This window comes from Enhydra lutris, unplaced genomic scaffold (genome assembly GCF_002288905.1).
Source record: "Enhydra lutris kenyoni isolate GAN:26980312 unplaced genomic scaffold, ASM228890v2 scaffoldscaffold111, whole genome shotgun sequence".
Classification (NCBI taxonomy): Eukaryota; Metazoa; Chordata; class Mammalia; order Carnivora; family Mustelidae; genus Enhydra; species Enhydra lutris.
In genome coordinates, this window is record NW_019154195.1 from 1,755,589 (window position 1) to 1,779,333 (window position 23,745).

General features: G+C 50.1%; 2 protein-coding genes across 2 annotated transcripts; both read left to right on the forward strand.

Annotated features, from left to right (window-relative positions):
* Window positions 1-1,270: 1,270 nt before the first annotated feature.
* LOC111139606 (olfactory receptor 13H1-like) lies at window positions 1,271-2,310 on the forward strand. The gene is made up of 2 exons (XM_022491926.1): window positions 1,271-1,972; window positions 2,092-2,310. The coding sequence occupies exons 1-2, from the start codon at window positions 1,271-1,273 to the stop codon at window positions 2,308-2,310; spliced, it is 921 nt and encodes a 306-aa protein (XP_022347634.1).
* A 10,852-nt stretch (window positions 2,311-13,162) lies between these two features.
* Window positions 13,163-14,149, forward strand: LOC111139607 (olfactory receptor 10A7-like). Its single transcript, XM_022491927.1, has one exon. It carries the CDS (start codon window positions 13,163-13,165, stop codon window positions 14,147-14,149), a length of 987 nt encoding a protein of 328 aa, XP_022347635.1.
* The last annotated feature ends 9,596 nt before the right edge of the window (window positions 14,150-23,745 follow it).

The following is a 23,745-nucleotide window of genomic DNA, read 5'->3' on the forward strand; positions in this document are numbered from 1 at the left end:
CCATGGGTTGCCTCTTTGTTTTGTTGATTGTTTCCTTTGCTGTGCAGAAGCTTTTGATCTTGATGAAGTCCCAAGGGCTCATTTTTGCTTTTGTTTCCTTTGTCTTTGGAGGTGTGTCTTGAAAGAAGTTGCTGTGGCTGATGTCGAAGAGGTTACTGCCTATGTTCTCCTCCAAGATTCTGATGGATTCCTGCCTCATGTTGAGGTCTTTTATCCATTCCGAGTTTATCTTTGTGTATGGTGTCAGAGAATGGTCGAGTTTCATTCTTCTATACATAGAGGAATGTCCAATTTTCCCAGCACTATTTATTGAAGAAACTGTCTTTTTTCCACAGGATATTTTTTCCTGCTTTGTTGAAGATTATTTGACCATAGAGTTGAGGGTCCATATCTGAACTCTCTACTCTGTTCCACTGGTCTGTGTGTCTGTCTTTGTGCCAGTACCATGCCGTCTTGGTGATCACAGCTTTGTAGTAAAGCTTGAAATCAGGCAACATGATGCCCCCAGCTTTGTTTCTCTTTTTCGACATTTCCTTGGCAATTTGGGGTCTTTTCTGGTTCCATACAAATTTAAGATTGTTTGTTTCAGCACTTCGAAAAATGCTGATGGTATTTTGATCAGGATGGCATTGAAAGTATAGATTTCTCTGGAAACTTGAAAAAATTTTTAAAAATCTGTTTGAAAATAATCCTTTTGATCTCAGTTTGCACGTGCAATCTGTCAGCAGGATAAATTCCTAGAGGTTGCGAAACTTGGGGAAGGACATGCAGATACAGTTTTTCAGGGAAGGGAGTATGGTGGGCAGGAACAGAGCATGGTCCCAGCACTTAGCACACTTGTGTTACTTTTCAAATTTTTCTTTAGTCTATCAACTCCTTGAGCTCAGGCCTCGTTTTTTGTTTTTGTTTTTCGTTCCCCACTAATTTCATTGCTTGAGGTTGAGTCTGGGCTAGTTAGAAGCTGCTCAGAGGTGCTTGTTGAATGGATGAATGAAGGCATTAAAGAAACAATGAGTGAATCTGTCCATAAATGGACTCATGAGTCAAAGGCCTGGTTATAAATGGAGGAATGAAGGAGCCCACTAAGCGATATGTGATAGAGTCAGCCAAGGAACAACCCAGTCCCTTCCATGATCCGCCAGTCCCCCAGTTGGTGGCTCCATATTAGAGGGCCCATGAGTGCTTCTGAGTGGTGGTCTGTGTTCAGCCAACATTGCTCAGCAAGGACCGCAGCAGTGCTGGGGTTAAGGGCCCATCGCAGTGCCCAGGAATGCGTGATGGTGCCTTCAAAGAGCCCAGCCGTGTTTCTAAGGAGCTGCCGGTTTCTGAACCACCTCTCAAGGTCATCACATTTTCCCACCCAGCCAGAGCTCGGGAAGGGGATGGAGGCCAGAACAGTGGAGAGGAGACCTACTTCGTGCTGCTCGGGCTCTCCCGGTGCCTGTGGGCTACGACCGTCTTCTGCCTGCTCATCCTGACCTGCGTTGTCACCGTTTTCGGGAATGGCCTCATCCTGCTCCTGCTCTCCCACGGTCCCTGGCTCCACACGTCCATGTCCTTCTTCCTCAGCAGCCTGTCCCTCGTGGGCGTGTGCTTCACCATGTCCCGCGTGCCCCAGATGCTCGCCAACTGCTCGCTGACTCTTCCCGTCGTCTCGCTCGCACACTGCTTGGCCCCAATGGCCGTGGGGCCCTCTCTGAGTGTTGTGGAGTGTCTCCTGCTGGCCGCCATGGCCTGTGATAGCTGTGTGGCCATCATGGACCCCTGGCGCTACTCTTTGCACATGGGGCCCCGACTTTGCGGCCTGTTGGCCAGGACCTTGTGGACAGCGGTGTTCCTGCTGACCATGGTCCCTGTGCTGGCTGTGCCCTTGGAGTTCTGCGGCCACCAGGTCATCAGTCACTTCTCGTGTGAACTCCTGGCCCTGCTCCAGCTGGCCTGCTCTCACCGACTATTCTGTGAGGCGCTCACAGTGCGTGCCGGTGCCCTGATCCTGCTATGGCCTCCTACAGAAGGCTCCGTGGCGCACTGCAGAGGGCCACGGCCAGGACTTCTCCACGTGTGGGTCTCGCTTTGCTCTTCTGCGGCCAGAAGAGCAGCCACAGCGAGGTGCGGGTCTCGCCTCGCTCTTCTGTGGCCATCCCCCCATACGTGGCGCTCCAGGAGAAGGTCACCCATGACGGAGACAAGGTCATCTCCACGTGCTATGGCATCCTCACCCCCACGGTGGACCCTGTCATAGGCAGCCTGCGGAATAAGGACAGGAAGGGCGTGTTCAGGAGGCTCTTGGGGAGAAAGCCTGACTTCTGAGATGCGGGGCCGAGGAGGGGGAAAGAAATTTCTATTTTGGATGGCCTGCTCTGCGCTGTAAACTGTCAGTTCCTCCTTTGCAGCCCTTCTACGGTTTATCACAAACACACTCACTCACACTCACACACACACACCTTCACACTCACACACAAGAACTCGGGTTTAAAAAATGTCTTTCCTCTGTGCAAGCGAAGCGAGAGCCAATTCTGTGTGAGTGTGTGTGAGTGTGTGTGTTAAGGACTGTGTGTGAGTGTGTGTGAGACGTGGACACGGAAGGGGCTGTCCCAGACATTCTCAGTGGCTGAAGGGGCGGAGGGCTGGGTGGATGCTGGCCATTGGCTGCTGATCTGGGACCCTGTGGCCAGCCAGAGGTGCGTCCTCCACTTCTGTTGCCTCGGGAGCCCCTCTGGGAAGATGCACCCTGGGGGTATGTTGCAGCGGTCGGGTCGGTGCGGGGGGCCTGCTATCTCTCACCCCTGCCCAGCTGTACCTTCCCGCTGGGGCCGTGCCTTTCTGCCCAGCACTGTGAAAGGTCTGGGAGTCAGATGCTGGAAAAGTCGGGGTGTCCAGGTCAGGGACAGAGACTGTCAGGACGCACAGCTAAAGTGGTATTTTGTGTCAGTTTGGTTCTGTTCTGCACGTGCCCTGAGTCCTACAGGGACGTGAGCAAGGGGCTCGCTGCGATAGCTGCCTGGGCGTGGGCTGTGCATCGGGTCGGGGATGCTGGGTGTGGAGGGTTTGCTCTGGTTGTGGGGATTCTCACAGCAGACGCAGCCCTGACATGTGGCCGGGTGGCACTGGCACCAGGGGGAGATCTGCACGGACACTGAGCCCCAGGGATGCCTGCTGCTTTCCCCTCCCGCTCTGGTGCGCTCTGGCGGGCCCGTGTGGCAAAAGGGGAGCATGGAAGCATGGAGAGGGACAGTGAATGGCACCAAGACCCAACACCGGCCGTACACACTCAGGTAATTCAGAAGCTGCTGTCCGAGGTGCCGTGAGAGAGCCCCAGTAAAAGACTCCAAATCAGGGCGCCTGGGTGGCGCGGTCAGTTGAGTATCTGACGGTTGATCTCAGCTCGGGTCTTGATCTCAGGGTTGTAAGTTCGAGCCCCCCAAAACCCAAAAGACTCTAAGAAAAATAATCTCCCACGTTCTCACCAGCCGTCCTTGACTTTCCCACTGATGCCACCTCCGGTCCTTGCCCACGTTCATTTTAGAAGTTGTACTGACTTCTGTCTTCCAGTATGGTCATTAAAAAATACAGTGTTTGTCCTAGGAAAGGTCTCTCTTAAAGAGCTACGCATAAGGTCTTACCAAACACAGCCTTAATTTCTTTTTTAAAAAATTTTTTCAGGGCGCCTGGGTGGCTCAATGGGTTAAGCCTCTGCCTGCAGCTCAGGTCAAGATCTCAGGGTCCTGGGATCCAGCCCCGCGTCAGGCTCTCTGCTTGGTGGGGAGCCTGCTTCCTCCTCTCTCTCTCTCTCTGCTTCTCTGCCTACTTATGGTCTCTGTCAAATAAATAAATAAAATCTTAAAAATTTTTTTCAGTGTTCCAGAATTCATTGTTTATGCCCCACACCCAGTGCTCCATGCAATCCGTGCCCTCCTTAATACTCACCACCAGGCTCACCCAACCCCGCCACCCCTCCAAAACCCTCGGTTTGTTTCTCAGAGTCCACAGTCTCTCATGGTTCGTCTCCCCCTCCGATTTCCCCCAACTCCCTTCTCCTCTCCATCTCCCTATGTCCTCCATGTTATTCCTTATGCTCCACAAGTAAGTGAAACCATATGATAATTGACTCTCTCTGCATGACTTATTTCACTCAGCATAATCTCCTCCAGTCCCGTCCATGTTGCTACAAAAGTTGGGTATTCGTCCTTTCTGATGGAGGCATAATACTCCATAGTGTATATGGACCACATCTTCCTTATGCATTCGTCCGTTGAAGGGCATCTTGGTTCTTCCCACAGTTTGGCGACTGTGGCCATTGCTGCTATGAACACTGGGGTACAGATGGCCCTTCTTTTCACTACATCTGTATCTTTGGGGTAAATACCCAGGAGTGCAATTGCCGGGCCATAGGGAAGCTCTATTTTTAATTTTTTTTAAAGATTTTATTTATTTTTTTGACAGAGAGAGAGATCACAATCCCAGGACCATGAGATCATGACCTGAGCTGAAGGCAGAGGCTTAACCCACTGAGCCACCCAGTGCCCCTATTTTTAATTTCTTAAGGAATCTCCACACTGTTTTCCAAAGTGGCTGCACCAACTTGCATTCCCACCAACCGCGTAAGAAGCTTCCCCTTCTCCACATCCCCTCCAACATACATTGTTTAACGTCTTGTTAATTGTGGCCATTCTAACTGGTGTAAGGTGGTGTCTCAATGTGGTTTTGATTTGAATCTCCCTGATGGCTAGTGATGATGAACATTGTTTCATGTGTCTGATAGCCATTTGTATGTCTTCTTTGGAGAAGTGTCTGTTCATGTCTTCTGCCCATTTTTTGACGTGATTATCTGTTTTGTGTGTGTTGAGTTTGAGGAGTTCTTTATAGATCTTGGATTTTATTTTTAAGTGATCTCTACACCCAGCGTGGGGTTTGAGCTCATGACCCTGAGGTCCAGAGCTGTGTTCCCTACTGACTGAGCCAGCCGGACACCCCATAATTCTCTCTCTACAAAGTTGTAGCAAACACCTCCAGCTGGCTTCTCCATTATTTTTAGCGGATCTGGCCATACTTGTGTAGAGACTCTAAATGTCTCATCGGCCCTCACTCAGCAATTTCAACTTTCATACTAGAGACAGCACAACAGACCCATCCCCGGTGGGGATGGGAGCTCATTCTCTGTTGAAACAGTGATCAGCTCTGGGAGTACAGTACTGTCTACTTAACTCATATAGTCTTCAAATTGCTTGTGGGTTAGATATAGTAATTGTTGGCATCATAGAAATGAGGAAACTGAGGCACTGAGTCCACATTCTTATTCTATGACAGAGCAGACTCTTTTTTAAAAAAAAATTATTGTGTTATATTAGTCACCATCATTAGTATCTGATGCCGTGTTCCAAGATTCATTGTTTGCATGTAACACCCAGTTCTCCATGCAATCTGTGCCCTCCTGGATACCCACCACCAGGCTCACCCAACCCCCCACCCCTCCCCTCCAAAACCCTCAGTTTGTTTCTCAGAGTCCATAGTCTCTCATGGTTCATCTCCCCCTCCAATTTCCCCCAACTCCCTTCTCCTTTCCTTCTCCTAATGTCCTCCGTGTTATTCCTTATGCTCTGCAAGTAAGTGAAACCATATGATAATTGACTTTCTCTGCTTGACTTATTTCACTCAGCATAATCTCTTTTTTAAAAAATTTTTAGGGGCGCCTGGGTGGCTCAGTGGGTTAAAGCCTCTGCCTTCAGCTCAGGTCATGATCCCAGGGTCCTGGGATCGAACCCTGTGTCAGGCTCTCGGCTCAGTGGGGAGCCTGCTTCCTCCTCTCTCTCTGCCTGCCTCTCTGCCTACTTGTGATCTCTCTCTCTGTCAAATAAATACATAAAATCTTTAAAAAATTTTTTTAAAATTTTCATTAACATATAATGTATTATATGCTCCAGGGGTACAGGTCTGTGAATCATCAGTCTTACACAATTCACAGCACTCACCATAGCACAAACCCTCCCCAATGTCCATCACCCAGTCACCCTGTCCCTGCCTCACCACCCCTCAAGCAACCCTCAGTTTGTTTTGTGAGATTAAGAATCTCTTATGGTTTGTCTCCCTCCCAGTCCCATCTTGTTTCATTTTTTCCTTCTCTACCCCCATGACGCACCACCCCACCTCTCATATTCCTCATATCAGAGAGTGATTGACTTATTTCATTCAGCACAATACCCTCTAGTCCCATCCACGTAGTTTTAAATGATAAGATTTCATTTCTTTTGATGGCTGCATAGTATTCCACTGCATATTTATCTATCACATTTTCTTTATCCATTCATCTGTTGAAGGGCATCTTGGCTCTTTCCACAGTTTGGCTACTGTGGACATTGCTGCAATGAACATTGGGGTGCATATGGCCCTTCTTTTCACTACATCTGTATCTTTTGGGTAAATACCCAGTAGTGCAATTGCTGGGTCACAGGGTAGCTCTATTTTTAACTTTTTTTTTTTTTAAGATTTTATTTATTTGACAGAAATCACAAGTAGACAGAAAGGCAGGGCAGAGAGAGAGGAGGTAGGCTCCCTGCTGAGCGGAGAGCCCAATGTGGGGCTTGATCCCAGGACCCTGGGATCATGACCTGAGCCGAAGGCAGAGGCTTTAACCCACTGAGCCACCCAGGCACCCCTATTTTTAGCTTTTTAAGGAAACTCCATACTGTGCTCCACAGCTCCCACCTGGCCATGGCTCTTTCATATGGTGTGGCTACCGCCATGTCCCTGTGTCCCCTGGGCTGCAGAGCCTCCATGCCAAACTCCACAAACTATGTCATCTCACTTTGGTCCTGAACCCACTCGCCGACAGCCTTCAACACCACGAGGTCTGCGCTGCAGCCTTGTATGCCCTGGCTGGGCTCTGGGGTTGTGCACTGCACTTGGCATACCTGGAGGGGTTGGAAACAGAGCTGGACACTTAGCACTGGGGTCTTGTATGCATCACTCCCTCTCTATGACCTTCTGTGCACCTTTTGGTGCATTCTGTCTCCACCAATTTCCATGCATAGGTCAGAGATTCTACCACATTATCTATAAAGGGCCAGAGAGTAAATATTTTCAGCTCTGGCAGCTCCGTGCTCTCTGTTGTACCTGCTCAGCTCTGTCATCATAGCCCGAAGGCAGCCACAGACCATGAATGAATGAGGGACAGGCTGTATTCCCAAACATTTTAGTGAGATTTGAATTGTATATAATGCTCATGTGTAACAAAATATTCTTCTTTTGATTTTCTTTCCAAGCATTTATTTAATAATGTAAAAATATTCCTCCCTCCCTTCCTCCCTCTCCCTCTATTTTTTTCTCTCCCCATCTCCCTTCCTCCCTTCCTCCCTCCTTTCCTTCCTCTCTCTCCTTCCTTGCTTCCTTCCTTCCTTCCTCCCTTCTTTTTGCCTTCCCTCTCTCCCTCTCCCTCTCTTTCTTTCTATCCCCATCTTCCTTCCTTTCTCCCTCCATTCCCTCCCCTCCCCTCCCCTCCCCTCCCCCTCCCTCCCTCCCTCCCTCCCTCCCTCCTTCCTTCCTTCCTTCCTTCCTTCCTTCCTTCCTCTTTTTTGCTCCAGGGCTGTAGACAGTGGGCAAAGAGCCATAGCTTGCCAATCTTTGATACAGGGCAAAAGGCTGACCCAATACAGTTGCTGTCAAGATTGCGTAAATAAGACGTGTCAGGCATGGACTTTTATGTTTTGTTTTTTTTGGGTTTTGTTTGCTTGTTTTTTGGATGACAGTCGAGCATAGAGTGTTCATTGTCACTCAGACACAACAGCTAACACCACACACAGAGTCTGTTATAAGGACTTTACACTTGCAAGGTACAGACTATGCTTCTCAGGTAGCTAGTCCCATGATCCTTCCTTTACACACTTAGCCACGAGAAGGTGGGGCACCAACAAGTCAGGTAACATACAATTACCCGTGAGAGATGCATGACAGTCATGTGCAGTCACTCAGGTCCCAGAGCCATTTCTGACAACGTGGGTGGACACAGAGGGCTTTGCGATAAATCAGAGAAGCCAATAAAGACACACGCTGTAGGATTTCACTTTTATCCGTGGAATCTACCATCAGTACAGACACGGAGACAGAGAGAGAGGCAGACGCACCGACATTGATTCCAGGGCAGACGGGATGCAGATGTGTTTGCAGAAATGGACAGAGAGGGAAGGAGGAAGGGACACGGATGCAGAGATGTACGGGAAACTTGGCTTATCCTTCCATCCCGAGATGCTGCTGTTCTCTGCTCTGTCCCACGCTGAATGCTGTCTGGCTTACAAAGCTGACTCGCTGCTGGTAAAAGTGTCTGCTCACTCGTTCGCTCTGCAAACACATATCCAGTGCGCACATTAAGACATGAACTAATGGGGGCCCTGCAGATGGGGCGATGTGGTTAGATGTGCAGGCTTCCTGGGACCAGAGAACATCTACTGCTGGCCCTGGGAGAACCAGGCACAGTGCTAGTCCCCTGGAAGTAGAGTTGTGTGGATCATTGGTCATCACCTGTGCCGGCAACATAGGGAGGCAGGTACTCTTCTAGAAACACCCTGTTCCCAGAAGGGGAAACTGAGTCAAAGGGCTCAAGCCCTTCATCCAAGCATACAGGGGTGGAATTCTGATGGCAGAGCCCCCATACCCAACCCCTTGATAGCTTGGCTATTTTTACTTCTGTGATCAAAGCATGGCAGCCATATGGGAAAAAGCACAAGTCAGAAGCATGGAGCTTATGTTGGCTCCCCTGACATAACCCAGAGTTGTGGGGCTGTGGGGGACATGGGGCGAGGACACGGTAAGATGTGAAGACAGGGAGATGGCAGAGACAGATTTCAGGGGGCCTTGAATGCCAAGATGAAGAGCATATGTGGGTGGTAGGAGCAGGCAGTATCCAGCCTCTCTGGAACATTCTGGAAGCAAGAGGTCAGAAGGAACACAGGTTGGAGAAGTCCAGGAAGAGGGAATGTAGTGAAAACTACAGCCTTCAGAGAAGCAGAGACTCCTCACTCCCCAGCTCCCTCTGCCTCCACCTGGAGCACACAGGTGCCAATTTGGTAATGAGCAGAATTCTCTGTGGGTTCAGTCCTCAGGGCTCTCATTGTGTGGCCAGAGCCAAAGATTGAAGTCTCTGGTTCCTGAAATCCCAGTCATCCCTGGGAGCTCCTGGATAGAGGGGGAGAGTCGGAGCTTTGTCCTCAGTTCCAGGTAGACCAAGAAGCAGGTCAGTGGGTCCTCTGTGAAGGGAAGGGCTCCAGGCTGCAGGGGAAGAGGGGGCTGGGGCGCCCCGTGACCATCATTCTCTGATGGTGATGATGGTGGTGATGATGGTGGTGATGATGGCGATGGTGACGATGATGGTGGTGATGATGGTGTTGGTGACAACGATGGTGGTGATGATGATGGTGGTGATGAAGGTGATCATGGTGGTGATGACAGCGTGTGATGAAGAGGTTTGTGATGATCATGGTGGCAATAAGGCAGATGGTCACTGCTGTCAGTTATTGAATGTTCCCTGTGTCCCGACTGTCGTCTACGATCTCAGGGAATTCTCACAGCAGTCTTATGGGGTAGACGCCATCAGTTGGCAGGCAAGGAAACAGAGGCTCAATGAGGTTTGGGGATGCACACAGCTAGTAGATGGCAGAGCTGGGGTTTAAGTCCCCATCTGGCTGCTTTCCGGTCAGCTCCCTGAAACATCTGGGGGTGACCTCGTCCTGGCTAAGCCACTCACCCCGAGGTTACACAGCTTCCCCGGCTCTGGCTTGGGGCTGCCCCGTGTCTGGTGGGGGAGCTCAGCACTAAGCGCAGGCTCCTGGGGTAAGCTCTCCGCTGTTAGTGCGGTCCGCACAAAACCTCAGTCAGGGGAAGCTTTTCCAGCCAGAAGGTTCCTTTCCTGCCCAGAGGCGAGCATCCTAGGAGATGTGGGGCTGCATGGGGGGAGGCGCTGGGTCGTTAACAGAGGCACTTGTCACTCTGCACCCTCTGCTCGGATCAGCCCTGATGTGTCCGGGGCGGGGGAGGGACGCACACAGCCCTTGTCTGGGAAGCCCATTGTGGGAGGAATAATCCGGGGAGGGCGCCGCCGCATAGTGAACTCACCTCCGCGTGCCGGGTGCTGGTGCTGCGGCAGGTACTGGGGGCCCAGAGGGGCCTGGGGCAGAGAAGGTCCTTGCCCTCTGAGAGGGTCGTCAAGAGGTTTTGTGTGAACTTTGCCTCTTTTGTGGGCCTCGCTGAAGAATTTGAGAGCCTTTCCCAGATTCAGAACGTTCTTACTATTGCAGGAGACCCATGGCCGGATTCCTTCGTGTGGCCTCACTGTCCCCCCAGATGTTTTCCAGGGGTTAACGCTTTCTCTGTGTCTCTCTCTGTCTCTGTGTCCGTCTGTCTCTCTGTGTTCAATGCGTTAGGACTGGTAGCCCCCATTTGTAAGCGAGTGTGGACACCCTCCTGGGAAGCCAGGGTGACCTGTTCTGGCCGAGGTTCGGACACTGGCTGTGTGTTCCCCCGTGAGCTGTGGGGGTGCGGGCTGGTACTTCACGGTTACTCGGGGACCTACTTTGTCACTGTTGTGTGGGGTCCGCGCACGAGTAATGTGCTTGGAACTTTGCCTGGTACAAAGTCCTGTGGAAGTGCTTGGCGCGCACAAGATCAGTCCCTCTTTCCCTCGCTGGGCGTAGCTGCGGACCTGAAGCTTTACCTGTGTCCTTCCTGGGCAGACAGAGGCAATGACAGGAATTTCACAGGAGGGGAGTGGACATTGCCGAGCGGGGACAGGGTGGGTGTTGAGCAGAGAGGGGGATGGGCAGGCTAGTGGGGAGGTTGTCACAGGTCCAGGAGGTGTAGTGGTTGCACGAGGAAGAGAATTTCCCCAAAACTGTGTAAAAATGAGGCCCTTTGCTTCCCGCAAAAGCTTTCCACAGTCCAGGAAAGGGATACCCCAGGCAGGAATCCGGCAAACTGCTGAGTCTTTTATACAAACCCGCCCGGTCTTCAGCGGCCAGAGGTTTTGTGCACCTGCCAGAGTTTTGTTCCTTTTTGCCATATTCTTTTTTTTTTTTTTTAAGATTAAAAAAAATTTTTTTAAATTTATTTGACAGACAGAGACCGCAAGTAGGCAGAGAGGCAGGCAGAGAGAGAGAGAGGAAGGGAAGCAGGCTCCCTGCTGAGCAGAGAGCCCGATGTGGGGCTCGATCCCAGGACCCTGGGATCATGACCTGAGCCAAAGGCAGAGGCTTTAACCCACTGAGCCACCAGGTGCCCCTTTTTAAAGATTTTTTAAATTTATTTTTATTTATTCGACAGAGACCACAAGTAGGCAAAGAGGCAGGCAGAGAGAGAGAGGAAGGGACCTTTTTGCCATGTTCTAAAGCAGTGTTTCCCAGCCTTACACATAGCTCAAACAAAAGGAGGTCCTAGTGTGCCTTTCTTCTTAAATAAGAAGCCATTGGTTTTTAAAGATTTTATTTATTTGACAGAGCGAGACACAGCGAGAGAGGGAACACAAGCAGGGGGAGTGGGAGAGGGAGAAGCAGGCTCCCGGCGCAGCAGGGAGCTCGACGTGGGGCTTGATGCCAGCACCCGGGATTGTGACCTGAGCCGAAGGCAGAGGCTTCATGGACTGAGCCCCCCAGGTGCCCCAATGAGAAGCCGTTTTTTATTTTATTTATTTTATTTTTTTAAAGATTTTATTTATTTGACAGAGATCACAAGTAGGCAGAGAGGCAGGCAGAGAGAGAGGAGGAAGCAGGCTCCCCTCTGAGCAGAGAGCCCAATGTGGGGCTCAGTCCCAGGACCCTGAGATCATGACCTGAGCCAAAGGCAGAGGCTTAACCCACTGAGCCACCCAGATGCCCATGTACCCTAATTTCTTATCAATTCGTCCCACAGCTCCTATGAGCCTGGGCTCTCTTTTCAAACTGCAGGTCATAACCTATTAGTGGATCCTGCAATCAATTTATATCAGAGTTTCTCAGCCTTGGTCCTACTGACATTGGAGTTAGACTCCTTCTGTTTTGGTGGCACATGGGGGGTCTAATTCTGGGCATTGTAGGACATTGAACAGCATCCTTATCTTTGACCAACTGGACACCAGTAGGACCTGAATTATAACAGCTCAAAATGTCACCATTACACAGCCCCCCAGTGGGGGAGGGGGGACTGAATCATCCCCAGTTGAGAACCACTGATTTAGATGGTCAAAACCAACATTTTTAAAAAAGAGAGAGAGAAAACAGACTTGAGCCAAACAGAAGAGAAATTATTTTGTGGGGAGAAAGTACCCATTTTTCTCTGTTGACAGAGGAGACTCAACCCTGTAACAGACCCAACTTTCTGGAGTCTTACTATGTGCCAGCCCCTCCTTCCCATGCTGCAGACACAGCCCCAAAGCAGGCAGAAATATGCCATGGCTGTGGCCCTCTGAGTGGAGCAGTTAGACCACAGACAAGTAAGCAAGCAAACCAGGCTACTTCCGGTGTGCTTTAGGGATGACAGGATGTCTTAGAGAGTGGCTGGGGCACATGCGTGTTGTGGAGAAGACACCTGAAACCAGCTCATTGAGGGAGGGCTGATGGTAAGGGGCATCTGAGTTCATATTTTTTAATTTTTATTTTATTTTATTTTTTTTAAAGATTTTATTTTTTTTTGAAAGACAGAGATCACAGGTAGGCAGAGAGGCAGGCAGAGAGAGAGAGGGGCTTGATCCCAGGACCCTGAGACCATGACCTGAGCCAAAGGCAGAGGCTTTAACACACTGAGCCACCCAGGCACCCTGAGTTCATATTTTTAGCAAGAGAAGGAAACAGTTGCATAAACTTCCGAGGGAAAAGTATCTCAAGCAGTGGTAAAGCAAGTGCAAAGGCCCTGAGGCAGGACCGGGCATGGTGGATGCAGCTCCATGGAGAAGAGGTCAGAAGGTGGGTGGGCCAGGCCAGTCAGGGCCTCGTGGGCCTCCTGAGGCCCTGGGATCTCATCACAGGCTCATGGAGGGCATTCAAGGAGGACCCGTGTGTGGCCGGCGCTGATCTGCCTTAGGATAAGATGCCTCCCCTGCTCTGCGCCATGCACTTTGGGGAGACAGAGCCTGTGTAGGCCCAGCTCTGCCCTTCATGGCCTCTCCTTACCTCTTCCCCTCCCAGAGCTCCTGCGCCCACCCACGTCCATGCCGACCGCCGGGGCTCCCCCCGGCGCCCCGGAAGCCCCACCCTGCGCCAACCAGAGCTGCGCGCCCCACGACCTGGTCCTGCTGGGCTTCGCGCACGTGCCCGCGCTGCGGCCACTGCTCGCGGCGCTCTTCCTGGCCATGTTCCTGCTCACGCTGCTGGGCAACGCGCTCATCGTGCTGCTGAGCGCCCTGGACCCGGCCCTGCGCGCGCCCATGTACTTCTTCCTGCGCCACTTGGCCCTGCTGGAGATCTGCTTCTCGCTGGACATCGTGCCCCGGCTGCTGGTGACCCTGCTGCGGCCCGGGCGGGGCGTGTCCCCCGCGGGCTGCGCCCTGCAGCTGCTCCTGGTGCTGTCATGCGTCACGTCCGAGTGCTTCCTCCTGACCGCCATGGCCTGGGACCGCCACGTGGCCATCTGCAGGCCCCTGCACTACTGTGCCCTGGTGAGCCCCCAGCTCTGCCGCCTGCTGGCCGCCACGTGCTGGCTGGCCGGAGTCCCCGTGTCACTGGTCTTCACCATCTGGCTGTTCAGCTTCCCCTTCTGTGGGCCCCATGGCATCCGCCACTTCTTCTGTGACATCGCCCCACTGCTTAGCCTGGTGTGTGTGGACACCAGCGTCTTCGAGGCCAGTGTGTTGGTGGCCACGGTGCTGGTCATGATTGTTCCCTTCTGTCTGATAGCCACGTCCTACGGCAAGATCCTGGCCACCGGGCTCCGCATGCCGTCCGCCACCGGGCGCCGCAAGGCCCTGTCCACATGCGCCTCCCACCTCATGGTGGTGGTTCTGTTCTATGGCACCACGGGGGTCATCCACCTGCGTCCCAAGGCCAGCTACTCGCCTGAGAGCAAGCAGGTGGTGTCCCTGTCCTACACCCTGGTGACCCCCATGCTCAACCCCCTCATCTACAGCCTGCGGAACAAGGAGGTGAAGGCCGCTCTGGGGCGCGTGTGTGTTCAGAGAAGGGGAACCCGCACCCCATGACCTCTTGGGGATTCCAGCCCCCTTCATTCAGCCCTTTGCTGGACAGCCCTATCAGAGCTGAGATTAGGCACCTCAGGGTGCCCGGAACTGAATTTTTCCTGTGTCCCTTCTACGGTTCCCTGTTTGAGCAATGACACCCGTGTCTCTGTGATGGCCGTCTTGTGTCCCGCCGCCACTCAGTAACACTGTCTTGAGTGCTATGGGTTCTGTTCCTCCTAGTGGAGCATGAACCATATGTGTGTTTATGGTCAGAGTTTGGTTCCCACGGAAGTGGTGTCCCCGCTTTCGCAAATAAGAAAGCGGGCCACCCAGTTAAATTTGAATTTCAAATAAACACCAAACAATCTTGAGTATAAGTGTGTCCCGTGCAGTATTTTTTGCAATTTTTTTAGCGTAAGTATGTTTTCCTTCTTCATTACCAAGTAATATTCCATGGTGCACACTCACATCTTCTGTGTGCGTTCAGCTGTCGGTGGCACTCAGCTTCCTGCCCTTTTCTGGCGATTGTGATCGGGGCTTCAATAAACACAGGCGTGTGCACAACCCTTGGTTATCCTGTTCTCATTGCCATGGGGTGGAAATCGAGCCGGGAAGTTGCTGGGCCATATTTTTAACTTCCCGCAGAACCTCCGCACCGCTTTCCCCAGTGGCCGCAACAGCTCACATCCTGCAAACGGAGCACGAGGGCTCTGTTTCCGCCACGTCCTCGCCGACGCTTGCCTCTTGTGTGTTTGACTGTGGCCATTCCAACAGGGGTGAGGCCACTCCTTACTGTGTTTTTTTTCAAAGTTTTTGTTTGAATTCCGGTTTGCTAAGGTACAGGGTTCTGTTAGTTTCGGGTGTGCCGTGGAGCGACTCGGCACTTCCGTGCTCTGACCGTGCTTTCCCCTTGCATGACCGGGGATGCCCGCGCCTTTCTGTGCACCCGTTGGCCAGCTGGGTCTGCACTGGGAAGTGTCTGTTCAGTTACACTTTAACTGCGTGTGGCCGATGACTTGGTTAATGTCTGTGGCTCCCCACTAAAGTATAAGCTGTCCCCGTCTGACTGTTCTCGTATTTTCCGCTCAGCACCTGGCGCTGTGGGGCACTCAGTCGCCCCGTGAACGTTCGCTGAAAGAATGAGGAATATCCAGGTGTGCGTCTCGGGACATCCCCTCCTCGAGAGGCCTGGGGTCTCCTTCCAGAGATGGCTGGGGTCTGAGGCATCTGTAGTGATGTAAGCCCCTTGCCCAGTTGCCTCCTGCTGCCCGAGAGCCAGTACTGCCCGCTCTGTGCTGTTCGGCTGGCATTGATCTCTCCCTGGAGCCACCACTGTATTTTGTTAAAGACTTTATTAATCTGAGAGGGAGAGAGAGAGAAAGAGAGAGTGAGAGAATGAGCAGGGGGGAGGGGCAGAGGAAGAGGGAGAAACAGATTCCCCGCTCAGTGGGGAGCCCGATGCGTGACTCGATCCCAGGACCCTGAGATTATGACCTGAGCCGAAGGCAGACGCCGAAGGACTGAGCCCCCCAGGCGTCCCGCCACTCTTGTATTTTATCTCTGAGAGCAACTTCCATTCCTCGGATGAGCATAGGACTCACATCAGCTCACTCAGAGTCCGTGTCCTTTGAGTTCGTCCCGCAGGGGCGAGACCGGCTGTCTCTCCGCTGTCCTTGAGCCTGCTGGGAGGTGGACCGGGAGCTGCCCGGAGGCACCGGACGGAGCGTTTTCAGAGTCAGGCCAGAAGCACCCCCGTGAGGGACAAGTTGAACGCTGATGTCACTGTCACAGTGTCTGGATCTCTCTGTGCCGTTCTTCAGCTCACGAGTCAGTAAATTCTAATTTTTTCTCTTAATGTCGAATCTGATTTATTTTTCTGCTCACAACCAAAAGAGGCCCTCCCAGAGGTCAGAGAAGCCATCCCGGGCCCGCATTCAGCCGGTGCCTCGCTCCTGCTCCTCCCTGCCGCTCACGTCAGCCCCGGCTCCCGGCCCTCTCTCGGTCTGGAGGTCACGTTCACCCTTCAAGTCCGTCTCCTGCTGCCGATAGTTTTGCTTCTCACGCAGAAGTATTCATCCATGTGTAATGGCTTTTCTCCGGGATAGGGAGAAGGGATAATTTGTGTTAAAAAACTACTAGCTCCATTTAATAAATAGTTTGCCTTCCTCACCCATGTTATGAAGCAGAGTTTTATACTGACCACCCGTGCCTCTGGGCTCTTCTGTTTCTTTGATTCATTTGTCCATCCATGTGCCCAGAAGTCTTAGCTACTGTAGCTTTTATTTTTGATTATTTAAATTCAATTTAGTTGGGGCGTCTGGGTGGCTCAGTGGGTTAAAGCCTCTGCCTTCGGTTCAGGTCATAATCTCAGGGTCCTGGGATCAAGTCCCACATTGCGCTCTCTGCTCAGCGGGGAGCCTGCTTCCCCCTCTCCCTGCCTGCCTCTCTGCCTACTTATGATTTCTGTCAAATAAAAAAAAAAATCTTAAAAAATTTCAATTTAGTTAACATACACTGTATTATTAGTTTCAAGGGTAGAATTCAGTGATTCATCACTCGCATAGAACACCCAGTGCTCATTCCATCCAGTGCCCTCCTTCATGCCTGTCCCCCGGGTTCCCCATCCCCCCGCCCCCTCCAGCCACCCTCCGTTCGTTTCCTAGAGTTCAGCATCTCTTAGGTTTTGCCTCCCACAGGTGAATGGATAAAGAAGATGTGGTGTACGTAGACGGCGAACATTTCTCCGCCAACAGAAAGAAGGAGATCTTGTCATTTGCAACGATGTGGTGGATGTAGAGGGTAGTGCGCTAAGCGAAGTAGTCAGCCAGAGAAGACACACACATATGATTTCACTCATGTGGGATTTAAGAAACAAAACAGATGAACAGAGGGGAAGGGAAGGAAAGATGCTGTAGCTTTTAAATGAGATCTTTGTGAGGCAGGTTCGATTCAGTCGCCGTCCCTTTCCCACTGCGTTGTGCTCTGGGAGTGGCTTGGTTTAACCCCCACTGTTTCCCACATGCACTTTAGAATTATATTTTGAAATAGAAATTTTTGTTGGGATTTTATTAGCAATGTACTGAATATAGAGATCTGTATGGAGAGTATGGACGTCTTCATAATAAGGATCATTCCCATACAAGAACTTAGCATAATTCTTCATTTCTTACATTTTTATATGTCTATCAATAAAAAGTCATACTTTGTCCAGTAAGGCTTATAATCTTTTATTAGATTTGTTTCTAGTTACTTTATAGTTTTCTTGCCGTTTTGTGTAGGACATCCTTTCTTAATTTTCAATTATTATTTTCTAAATCCAAGTATAATTAACACACAGTGTGACATTGGTTTCAGGCGCACAAAATAGTGACTCAACAATTCTGTACATTTCCCAGTGCTCACGGTGGTCAGTGTGTTCCTTATCCCATCCCCCCCACTGACCTCCCCTTTGGCAACCCTTAGTTCTTCATGGTTAAGAGTCTGTTTTTTGGTTTGTCTCTTTTTTCCTTGTTCATTTGTTTTGTTTCTTCAATTCCACATACGAGTGAAATCATACGGCGTTTGTCTTTCTCTGACTGACTTGACTTAGCACCATACCCTCTAGATCCATCTGTGTTGTTGCAAATAGCGAGAGCTCGTCCTTTGTTTACGGCCAAGTAATATTCTTGTGTGTGTGTGTGTGTGTGTGTGCATGTGTGTGTGCACACGCGCGTGTGCGTGTCTGTGTGTGCACGCGCACCACATCTTCTCTACCATGTCATCAGCGGACACTCGTGTTGCTTCCATATCTTGGCTACTACAACAACAGCAGCAGCAATAATAATAATAATAATAATTCAATAAACAGGGCTGCACATATATTTTCAAATTGGCGTTTTTGTTTTCTTTGGGTAAATGCTCAAAGAGCGCTATTACTGGACCATGCGGTGACTCTAGCTCTAATTTCCTGCGGCGCCGCCGCGTGGTCGTGCACGGTGGCTGCACCATCTTGCATTCCCACCAACAGTGCACAAAGACTTCTTTTTCCCCACATCCTTGCTACGCCTGTCACTTCTGGCCTTTTAGGTTCTGGCCGTCCTGACAGGTGTAAGACGGTCTCTCATTGTGGTTTGATTGGCGTATCCTGACGATGAGCGACGATGAGCCCCTTCTCCTGGGTCTGTGGACCGTCTGCATGTCCTCTTTGGAGAAATGTTTATTCCTGTCTTCTGCCTGTTTTAATCAGATTGGTTTTGTTGTTGTTGTTGTTTCATTGTTTATGTTCTTTATCTATTTTGGATGGTAACCTCTTACTAGATACGTCATTTGCACATATCTTCTTCCATTCAGTACGTTGTTTTTTGCTTTGTTGATGGTGTCCCGTGCTGCGCAGAACTGTTTTATCTTGATGTAGTCCCAGTCCCAGTCCCATGGTTTCTTGATGTAGTCCCAGTGGTTTCATTTTGGTTTTATTTCACTTGCCTCAGGAGACGGGTCTAGAAAAATGCTTCTGTGGCTGATGTGAGAAAAATTACTGCCCATGTTTTCTTCTAGGAATTTTACGGTTTTAGCTCTCACATGTAGGTCTTCAGTCCATTTTTCAATTTGTTTTTGTGGGTATGGTGTGAGAAAGTGGTCCAGTTTCATTCTTTGCATGTAGCTGTCCAAGTTTCCCAGCACGATTTGTTGAAGAAACTCTTTTTCACATTGCATATTTTAAAAAATTTTTATTTTTTAAATTTATTTTCAGTGTTCCAAGATTCATTGTTTATGCACCACACCCAGGGCTCCATGCAATCTGCTCCCTCCTGATACCCACCACCAGGCTCACCCATACTCCCACCTCCCTCCCCTCCAAAACCCTCGGTTTGTTTCTCAGAGTCCATAGTCTCTCATGGTTCGTCTCCCGCTCTGATTTCCCCCAACTCCCTTCTCCTCTCCATCTCCCAATGTCCTCCCTGTTATTCCTTATGCTCCACAAATAAGCAAAGCCATAGGATGATTGAATCTCTCTACTTGACTTACTTCACTCAGCATAATCTCTTCCAGTCCCGTCCATGTTGATACAAGAGTTGGGTATTCATCCTTTCTGATGGAGGCATCATACTCCATAGTGTATATGGACCACATCTTCCTTATCCATTCATCCACTGAAGGGCATCTTGGTTTTTTCCAGTTTGGCGACTGTGACCATTGCTGCTATGAACACTGGGGTACACATGGTCTTTCTTTTCACTACATCTGTATCTTTGGGTGAATACCCAGTAGTGCAATTGCAGGGTCATAGGGAAGCTCTAGTTTTAATTTCTTAAGGAATCTCCACACTGTTCTCCAAAGTGGCTGCACCAACTTACATTCCCACCACATTGCATATTTTTAAAAAAGATTTTATTAATTTATTTGACAGAGATCACAAGTAGGCAGAAGGCAGGCAGAGAGAGAAGGGGAAGCAGGCTCCCTGCTGAGCAGAGAGCCCGATGTAGGACTTGATCCCATGACCCTGGGATCATGACCTGAGCCGAAGGCAGAGGCTTTAACCCAATAAGCCAACCAGGCGCCCCCATATTTTTGCTTCCTTTGTTGAAGATTAATTCATGACACAATCATGAGTTTATTTCTGGATCTTTATTCCATTCCATTGATCTATGCATCTACTTTTGTGCCAGTACCATACTGTTTTATTGAATTAATTAAGTAAGTAAATTATGGTACATTAGTTACCATACAGTGCATCATTAGTTTTGTTTTGTTTTTTAAATTTTTTATTTATTTGACAAAGAGAGATCACAAGTAGGCAGAAAGGCAGGCAGAGAGAGAGAGGGAGAAGCAGGCTCCCCGCTGAGCAGAAAGCCCGATGTGGGGCTCGATCCCAGGACCGTGAGATCATGACCTGAGTGGAAGGCAGAGGCTCAACCCACTGAGCCACCCAGGTGCCCCACATCTTTAGTTTTTGCTGTAGCATTCCAAGATTCATTGTTCGCGTATAACACCCAGTGCTCCATACCATTGTAATTATTATAGCTTTGTAGTATACCTTGAAATCTGGGATTGTGATATCTCCAATTTTGTCTTGTTTTTTCAAGATTATTTTGGTTATTGGAGGTCTTTCCTCATTCCTTACGTATTTTAGTATTCCTTGTTCTAGTTCTGAGTAAATGCCGTTGGTACTTTGATAGGGATTGCACTGAATCTGCAGATTGCTTTCAGCAGTAGGTACAGTTTCACAATATTTGTTCTTGTAATCCATGAGCGTGGAACATCTTCCCACTTAAGTCATCTTTAATTTCTTCCATCTCTGTTTCATGGTCGTCAGAGTACAGGTCTTTCACCTCTTTGGTTAAGTTTACGCCTCCATATTTCCTTCTTTTCGGTGCAGTTGTAAATGGGACTAGTCTCGTGATTTCTCTTGCTGCTGCTTTGTTACCAGTGTACAAAAATGCAACCCATTTCTCTATATTGATTTTTGTGTCCTGCAACTTTGCTGAATTCATTTATCAGGCTCACTAGTCTTCGGGTGGAGTCTTGAGGATTTTCTGCATATGGAATCACATCAGCTGCAAACAGTGAAAGTTTTACTTCTTCCTCACCAGTTTGGATGCATTTTATTGCCTATGAGAGCCTTTTAAATTTAAAAATTCTAACTGGATTTATTTACAGAAATACACACAGATTTTTATATTCAAGTTACTCTTTAAAAACTTGGGGACATTTTTTCCCAGCTTTATTGAGATACAATCGACATGGGGCACTGGGTCCGTTTAAAAGCACGGGGTGTTAATGATACGTTAATATTTTGCAGAACGATTATCCTCCCAGGATTAGCTCACCCCTTCATTACATCCACACATTCCTTCTGTGTGTGTGTGTGAACACGGAAGAGCTACTCTCGTAGCAACTTTCAAGTACACTCTATGGTATTAACCCTAACGGTTTTCTCCATTTGCAGGGAGGGAGTTTGCACAGATATATCAAATTATTGCGTATAATTTCAATTTGCGTCTTCAAATCCTTTCTCTCGTTCCACCGATTTGGCTTCTGTTTTAGCCCTGCACTGAGGTAAGATTGGCGGCGGAGAGCGTGTTTGTCCTGTATCCTAAAAGGTCTTCTGTCAGCATCTTTCCGTTAGGAGGTTTTGACTGCCTTTCCAGAATGCTCTTTCCGAATGGGCTGAGGAAATTCCTTTCTTTCCTAATTTACAAAGACACATCTAAGAGCATGAATAGACATGGAGTCTTCCAGATTTACCCTTTTTGCATCTATGAAGACGATCCTATTTTTTTTCTTCTGTAATCTGTGAACTATGGAGAGTTACCTTTACGGATCCTCCCCAGAGCTCTCTCCCTGTTGATGAGAGCAAAGTGCCTGCAGCTGGGAGCAGGTCACGAGTCAGCATGAGAGAAGTCAGGTGATTCCAGTGGTGCCCAAACCCGGGGACCCCTGGGAGCAGGATCTAGGCAGCGCCTGCACGCATCCTGTCACCTGCCAGAAATACCCACGGTCGCGTCATTCTAGTCACTTACGTTGGAAAGGCATCTTGCCAGACCCTGGTGTAGATCGCACGAGTGTTTACCTTACGTGGTTCATGGTACATGTAGGTATCTGAAGTCAAGGTTATCAGTGGAGAACTGCTTTTCCTCTGCTACTGCCCCCCATCAATTATCTTGGGGGTCCTTGACCAGATACCCCAAGACCTGCAACGTCCCAAGCTGGATCTGGACCAGCCTGTAGTTGGCAGACCCGAGAAGAAAGGTCTACGTGGAGAAAAGCAGTTGAGGCACAAAAGCCCAGGTGAAGCCGCGTTTCCTCCGATTGTGGACAGGGTCCTCCAGAGCCTACCTTCGTCAGTAACAAGGCAGGAATAAACGGCCCCTCGCTGGTGGGCGTAGACTTTCCCTCCCCACTTCCAGGTTTGCTCGCTGTAGCAGCTGGTCCAGGAGACTTGGAGACTTGGTATCCGGTTTGGTGAGTTATGATTCTTGGCAACTTGCTTTTTTTGATTTTAAAATCCTGTTGTTTATGTTGTTACTGAAATTCTCCAGTTTTCGTAATTTTTTTTCATGCTGTCTTTCTTAATCAGAAACTTGTCCTTGTGGCCTTGCCACAGACGCTCTCCTATGTGGTGTGTGCAATGTTAGAGAAGACGTTTTAAGGGTGAGCTATGGCTTTCTACTTCTAGGGATGCCCAACAGTGTTAGAAGACACGGGCTCTCCATTTTGGCTGCATGTTGATGTCGTTTCGGGGAATTGTAAGAAAACATGGATTCCTGGGTCCAACTTGCAAAGTTTCTTGTTTAACAAGTAATGGATATTTCTGCACACAGAGACTGTGAAAACAAAACCACCCAGAAGTAGCAAAACTAAAACCCCCGGATCAGTACAATAGTATTCAGTAAGAGCTTAGGGTGCATTTAAGAATGCTTTGTGAGCTAAAACGGAGCTCCAGGGCGGGACACTACAGGACGGCTCAGACACTGAAAACAAGGACTTGTTTATCCTACTACAGAGAGGGTGTGCGACGGCAGGGGTGGTTTCAAACTGATCAGCTCACACATTTTTAGGAAGATGGCTGGCGTTTCTTAACTTGGATTTTTTATTGACCTGTAGTTCGCGTACGATGTTGTATTAGTTTCTGGTGTGCAATGCTGGTTCAACAACGCTGTGTGTTACTCCGTAGTCGCCATTGGTGTTTCTTTTCTGCCTGTCAGAGGTATTTGTAAGAAATAACTTAAGTTTCACTTATGTACGTGAACTAAGGTACATCTCATTTCGCTAATGTGGTTTAAATGGCGCCTTCTGTTCAGGGAATTTCTTTTTCTTTTTTTTTTAGATTTTATTTATTTGACAGAGAGAGAGAGACCACAAGCAGGCAGAGAGGCAGGCAGAGAGAGAGAGGAAGCAGGCCCCCCGCTGAGCAGAGAGCCCGATGCGGGGCTCGATCCCAGGACCCCAGATCATGACCCGAGCCGAAGGCAGAGGCTTAACCCACTGAGCCCCGGCGCCCTCCTGTGTTCTGTTCCTTACATCCCGCGGCGCAGCGACTCCTCTGGCCCATTGCACGGCGCGCTCTGCTCTCTCGCTCCGCCGCATCCTAGCGGACGCGGGATTCCGTCCTCTGCGGCCGGAGCCCCCGCTGGGTCGGTGCACGTGCCCGTCTCCGCTGTCCCCGCATCCGTCGGCGGACCTTTGGGCTCTGGCCGCAGCGGGGCCGTCGCAGGTGACGTGGCTGTCCACGTCGGGACCCGCGGACCTCTTGGAACCCGTAGTTTTCTGCCCTTCGGGTGAGCGCGCGGCGGAGCAGCCGCTGGGTCTGGTCGGAACGACCCGGAGCCCCTCGGCCGCTCTCCGGAGAGGCCGCCGGTTCGCGCTCCCGCCGCGGTGCGCAGGTGCCCCCTCCCCTCCGCGTGCGCCCCGCACCTGCTGCTGGGCCGCCGGATTTGCTCGGGGTTTTCAGGTGCGGTCCCTGGTCTGAGCGGTCCCTGGTCTGAGCCGTCCCTGGTCTGTGCGGTCCCTGGTCTGTGCGGTCCCTGGTCTGAGCGGTCCCTGGTCTGTGCGGTCCCTGGTCTGTGCGGTCCCTGGTCTGAGCGGTCCCTGGTCTGAGCCGTCCCTGGTCTGAGCCGTCCCTGGTCTGATCGGTCCCT